A 6,728-nucleotide genomic window follows, 5' to 3' on the forward strand; every position below is an offset into this window, starting at 1 on the left:
TCACAGTCAGCTATTGGATGGATCACAGGGCTCCCAATGGAGGAGCTGGAGAAAGTACCCATGGAGCTAAAGGGACCTGCAACCCTATAAGTGGTACAATATTATGAACTAACCAGTACCCCGGAGTTCTTGACTCTAACTGCACATGTATCAAAAGATGGCCTAGTCAGCCATCACTGGAAAGAGAGGCCCATTGGACACACAAACTTTATATGCCCCAGTACAGGGGAACGCCAGGGCCAAAAAAAAAAAAAAAAAAAAAAAAAAAAATGGGAATGGTGGGTGGGGAAATGGGGGAGAGGGGGGAAGGTATGGGGGACTTTTGGGATAGCATTGGAAATGTAATTGAGGAAAATACGTAATAAAATATTTTAAAAAAAAGAAAAAAAATATGGGAGAAAAGAGGCATGGTTAAACTTTGATAAACAATGGATGCAGACAGTGCCTTTGGTCTCCTCAGAGCTTGAAGGATTGTAAGGTAGGAATGTAGATTTCTAGTTTACCTGCATAGAAACCTTCCAGGAAACAATCTACAAGCTGTGAGACATTGTCTACACCAGAGTGGCACTGGTACAGCATCATGTGAGCTGCGTGTCCTCATATCAGTAAGGTGATGGCCTGGGCAGGATGGATCCAGGTCTTCAGGGAGGACACTGAGTGGACTCAATGGGATGTCTCTGGTTTCTCTGCAGGCTTTGCTGTGTTACTGGGCAGGCCTGTGTGACATGGCCCTCAGTAACCACCCATGGTCCAACACTGCAGGATCTACTCTGGATCCTGCTCTTGTCAGAGAGAAAGGCAGACTATGGGGATCTACTCTGGACCCTGCTCTCATCAGAGAGGAAGGCAGACTATGGACAGTCACTGCCCTATCACCCAGGCTTAGGTAAGTGTTGATAAGGGCTCAGGTTGCTTCAAGTTGAGTAGGGTCTCCTGGGATAGGTATTCTCTGTTCCTGTCCTACTCATGCAGATAGATATTCTCTTATCTTGCAACTGGGGATTAAACTTTGTGATTGTTGTCTCTGCACATCATTCTGTACAGTGACAAATATATCAAGGTGGGACAGCAAAGAGAAAACATTGGGCCACAGACCTGGGTGGATATCTCAGACAGTTGGGTCATCCAGGAAAACATGTAGCCTCTGTTATGACAGAAAGATTAATACTAACTGCACAGTGATGGGACAGTATGAGGATGATGCCTGTAAGTGACTGTGCCTTCCCACCTACTGTGTCTCTCTCTAAAGTGCATGGAGGCTGACGCTATGCTGACCTTCCTCTGCTCCATCACTGTAGGACAGAAACTATAGTGCTAAACGACAATAGCAGGAAGAAAGAAGCAGCTCCTGTCCGGGAAGGAGTCATGAGCAGGCAAGGAAGAGCTCCAGAAAGAAAGAGTTTCCTTGTAGGGAGAAAACCAAGTTTATTACCAGGACAATGGCTGGCAAGATGGGACATCTTCTAGAAGATCCTGGTGTGGGAAGGCATGGATGGCCTGAGCCACCTGCTCCTTAACCTATTCTGGTAAGGTATACCTGGAGTCAGAGGCTTGCTGGGCAGCAAGACCTGGCTCCTGTTTGGCTCCAATTCTCCTGTACTCAAATGGAAATTCTTTCCCTTGGGCATGTGGAGCTGGTCAAAGCACATCCCTCTCTTCTCTTGGTTCATATATGGGTCACAGGCTCTTTGGGCTTTAAGCCGTGACTTCAGTTTGTCTCCCATTCCTCTATATGTGAAAGAATAGTTATGCACCTCAGGGCTGGAATGACCACAGCTCCTCCTGCTTGCCAGTCTGCTATAGTTTGTGTCATACAGACTCTCAGAAGAGTGGGATGTCAGCTGGGGTGTCAGTGATTCCACTTCACACCCTTGTACCTCTGATGGGTCCCCTTCAGTGTCCTCCAAGATCTGGAACAGAACATCCACAAGGGATTTCAGTGCAGATATCATCCTGTGGATGACCATTTTAATTGTTAATCCTTTTGTCTGCTCAGCAGCTGGTGTGGGGTGATCAATCCTTAAAGAATCCCCTTGACCACTGTCTTTTTTGCTGAGGTTTCTTTCTGGTAAGTCATTAAATAAGGTGTTCTTCCAATAGCTTTTAGAAGTAGCCTCACTTTTTTCTGCTATCCTAGACTTGGATGTATCCTTGAGCTTTATTGAGTTCAGGATCCAAGGCCTTACTTCTTCAAGCCTTTCTGCCAGGCGAATGGCCCTAGATTTTATACTCTGGCTCTCTACATGGGGATGAACCCCATCATGATCCCAAAGTTTGATCTTATCAGCTAGGACCCTGTTCTCTTGAATATCACCCCTCTGGTGTCTCCTCATGAAGCCTGTATTCTGGAAGCTGGGCAGAGAGTCTGTTGAAGGCAAGTTGATATCAGCAGGGTGGGCTCTACTGGGGCCAACTGGATGGTGACTCACAGGCCAGGCTCTTGACGGCTGATTTGTACTGAAAATATTTGGACTTGAGTCCTGCGAGTGTTGTGAGGTAGGTATTTTTACATGGGCTGGGAGTCTGTTGGCCCCCAAAGACCCAAAGTCTCTGGGTCTGATATTGATGTCCTTGCCATTGTGACTCTCACTGGATCCCAGACTCACTCTCCATGCACGAGGTGGCTCATCTTTCACCTCCACTGTAGTTTGTTTGGCTGCTGAAGTTCGAACCCTTTCTCCAGGGCCTTCCATTGTCATACACCAGGGGCGATGTCTTGATTCCACCTCCTGAAAGGTCTTCTGTGGTGCATGCTTGGACATTTTGGGATTGCTACTTGGCTTCAGACTGGCTTTTCCAGTGCCCCAGAGAGTCCTGATCTCTTGGGGATTTGCTGCCTGGAAGTAGCAAGCAGGTCTCTGAACACATAGGTATCTTGGCAATGGATCTAGATGAGACTTTATGGCCCCATGGCTGGCAGCAGGTGGAGGGGCTCTGTGGGTCTCCTGAGCCTCTGGAAGTGAGTGTATAAATTCACCTCTCTCTAGCCTTGAAGCTGACGCACTTTGCATTCTTGTCCCTCCTGGATCCTGGTGATGCAAATTTTCCAAGACCCTGGCAGCCTTGGAATTGCTGATGGGTGAGGAGGGATACACAACCTGGGGGAGGTTTGAGGCTGGAACTCCAGGTGTTTTCAAATCCCTTGCCTCAAGGATCTGCAGATATGGTCTCCTGTGTTTCACTGGAAGCTCTGTGAAATTTGATGCTGTCTTTGACTCAGGCAGGGAATAGTGCTCAGCAGGTTTCATGGAGGATACCTTCTCTGTCCTCAGTACAGGTTTGATGGGTCTTACCTCCTTCCCAGGGCTGCTGCTTGCAGTGCCAGGTACCTTTTGTGCCCCAATACCAAGGTCCTTCTTGATGGTGTTATGCATATCAGACTTTGCTATGTCCTTCTTTAAGGGCACCCCTGTAGGCACAGACCCCTTCCATTTATTACATTTGTAGGGTTTGGAATTGAGGATGGAGGGCTGGGCAGGCTGGGAGAGTTGAGACCTATTCTTAAAATGATGAACATTTTTTGCTGGGAAATGTTCCTGTACCTGGGTCGGTTTCCTGTAGGGGAGGAATCTGAATGGGGTTCCTTGTTGTTCTCTGACTCTAGTTGTCTTTTCATTATTCTCTGGCTCTTTATGGAGCTGGAGCCTCCGGCTATGCTCAGGATGGATGGTGGCTGGCCTGATAGCTTTAGAAAACAGGGTGCCCCTGGGAAAGTTGACAGTGGGCTTGCTAATAGTTTTTTGTTGTTTTTGCTCATCATAACCTTTGGTTTCTTTTGAATATGGTCCATGTTTCCCAGGCAGGCTTCCAGCTGGTAGTGATGCCTGTATCCTTCTCTCAGTGGTGGGATATGGCACCACATAGGCCCTGCTTTTGAAACAAGGAGGTGTTTGTTTTGGGGTAGATCTTGTGAGGATTTTGTTTTCTTGGATTGGTTTCTCATCTACCAAGTTTAGTGTCACAAGGTGGTGAGGTAATGGCTGATACTGGGAACGCTTTGGAAGTCCTTTAGCCTGGGATGGAGCTTCCTCAGGGTCATTGTCATCAGTAAACCTCACAGATTTACATCTTCCCAAGGAAGGGCTTCTGAGCTCATGGGCAGTAGCCACAACTGCTTCAGAGTTAATAGAGAATGTACCCCAGAAAAATCGACTAAGATTGTTGTAACATTGCTTGTTGGGGCTGCAAAAGACAGGAGGCAAAAGCATCAGCCCCAATCAGAGGATCAAGAGGCCCATCCAACTGTGTAAATATGGCACCTCCATCGCCTACATATCCTATGCCCCTTAGCCTCACATCCAACTAAAATTCCTTTGAATCCCACCCTGCATAGCATATCCAGAATGAAGATGCACAGACCCTGAGCCCACATCCTGGTATGAAAATTCGATTAGACAAAGATTTCTTACATTTCCATAGGTTGTGCTGGTGTGTCGGTCCCTTCTGCATTTTTTCCTGCATCTGTACAACCTGGAGGTAGTTAAATAGGATCAGGATGAGGAATGAGAACATACAGGAGTGAGGCATCCACTTTTGACTCCCTGTGCTAGGACTCTAATGCTCAAGCACCTTAGTGCAAGGACGGAGCACTGAACGTGAGCAAGGGGAATGGACGGGCCTCATCTCTCCATGTACACTTTTCTTTCCCCTACCTCAACCTTTATAATACCAATTACAACATGGTAATGGCGCAGGATCTGAAAGAGAAATGCACTTGAGAGACTGAAGCTACCTGCTGTCAGGTGAACCTGGGTGCCCACGCCCCCATCTAGGGTCACAGCATCACTCCAGTGCCTTGAACAACACTCCCAGGTGTAGCACCCATCCCAGGCCAACCACAGCTCCTTTCCATCCCATTACCTGGGGATTTCATAATTCTAATTTCATTTCCACACGCCCCCACTTCTTTCTTATATACCATGTCCTCTTCACTAAAGGCTAGGCTAGAGGGATTTTCTCTCCACAGGAAAGCAGAAGCCTACCTTTTCCAGTAGCAGTTTTCTTCCTGGTCTTCCTCTGCCACCTCTTCACATCCTGCCAGTTAGAAACAACACAAATGAGCTGGAGACCTTTCTTCCTTTCTCTGGTAGACAAGCATCCTGGTCTCTTTGGTCCTCAAATACATGAAATCTACATTTTCTAAAAAGTGTTCTCTCATCCATCCTCTACTCACTCATATTGTGTATAAACACATTTCCCTTGTCACCTTGTTAGGAAAAACAGGAGAAGGCACTGTCTATGCCACAGTTACCACAGATGCCTCAGTCTGTGCTTCTCAGATGGGATCCTACCCAAGGCTGAGCTCTGCAGCTGCCTCTGGGCTGTCAGGTGATACCTGCTTCCTCAGAGCAGAGGAGGCTCAAGCCCTTATCTGAGGCTCATGTTCTCATCACCTTTTTCATATCAGCTCAGCCCAGACATAAACAAGCGCCTGAACAGAGGACAGATGATCTCCTCTGAGCTTCTCCTGTGTCGCCACCAACTCAGAAATGTATGTCCATGGAGCCTCACTGATCCTTACTGGCCTCTCTGCCACCATGGACTGATGGTCTGTGAGCTTCATGCAGACACCTCAGGACCACTTTCCCCTCTGCCCTGCCTGTCAAACCCTTCAGACTCTTTCTAGAGATTAGCACTTACTGTCTGTAGTAGACATAAGCTACTTTGTATGTTCGTCTTTCTTACAACCTTCTCCACCCTTTTCTTCCACCCATTCTGTCCCCTAACAGTTGTTAGGAGTGGGGAGAAAGGCACACAGGGGAAATGGAGAGTCGTTAGTATTAGTGTACTTCCTGCTGATTGGGGGCGTTGAGTGCCTTGGGGATATTTCATCTTCACTCTCAATATATCTTATTTCGTTTTCCTCTGTCTTCAATGCACAAAACTACTGATCAAAGCTCAAACACAAGCAAGCGATAAAAACCAACATCAAAGGACAACCCACCATGTCTTCCAGGGAACTAGCATTTATGTATTCTCTGAAATATCCCCAGAATTCCCAAAGCTACCAGAACAAACTCTCAACTGCTAGCAAAATCATTCCCTGTCTTGAACATGAGGCAATTCATACTCAGCTGCTGTGAACATTTTGAGGCAGCCACATATCTCATACCTGAGACTAAAACAATAGATTATATTCTTATGTTACCTTTTTGTTAAAAAAATACCAAAATTGTCACAAAACCAGTGTTCCTAGAAAATGTGAAAGCAACAGCCATGAACAACAGACTCCTGCCCCATTGTGTGTAAACCAAGGCTCTCCTCACCTGTGCTTTTTCCCATTCATTCTCAGATGCTGGTGACACTGGGTACTCCTTCAGGAAGGGGATAAGTAGGAAAAAGAGCCCAACTCCACACATAAAGCCAATGGTCATGTCCATTGCTATGTCCATGGAGCTGGGGCTCATCCATGAATCAATAATGCTATTCATCAGAGAGAGAAAATTCTCCATCTTCTGAACAGCAGAGCAGCTCTCAGGCTACTGAGTCCTTGAGTGCAGTGTGAGATGTGTCAGGAGGGCTCAGGGCACATCACACAGGTGTGGCCTCCTCATCACAAAGGGCTGCTGGCAGTAGAGAGGCTGCCACAGCCCCTCACCAGCCTCCAGGAGAAGGTCACCTCCTGTGTCCTTTTCCTGCTTCCTTTTTCCCAAATCCTGCTGCTGAGTCAGGCATAAATAGACCTCTGGCCATGTTTTGTTCCTTATCCCTGAGCATCAGTGCTCCTC

At 47.1% G+C, this 6,728-nt stretch overlaps 1 protein-coding gene across 1 annotated transcript; it reads right to left on the bottom strand.

Moving 5' to 3' along the window:
• Positions 1 to 1,410: 1,410 nt before the first annotated feature.
• LOC147000990 (uncharacterized) lies at positions 1,411 to 6,462 on the bottom strand. The gene is given in 6 exon segments (XM_085831093.1): positions 1,411 to 1,526; positions 1,528 to 1,622; positions 1,625 to 4,182; positions 4,410 to 4,470; positions 4,983 to 5,034; positions 6,267 to 6,462. Coding segments are annotated over 6 exon segments (3,015 nt in total). The 5' UTR covers positions 6,453 to 6,462; the 3' UTR covers positions 1,411 to 1,463.
• Between the last annotated feature and the right edge of the window lie 266 nt (positions 6,463 to 6,728).

Source organism: Mus caroli, unplaced genomic scaffold (genome assembly GCF_978045245.1).
Source record: "Mus caroli unplaced genomic scaffold, Mus_caroli_1 scaffold_15, whole genome shotgun sequence".
Lineage (NCBI taxonomy): Eukaryota > Metazoa > Chordata > Mammalia > Rodentia > Muridae > Mus > Mus caroli.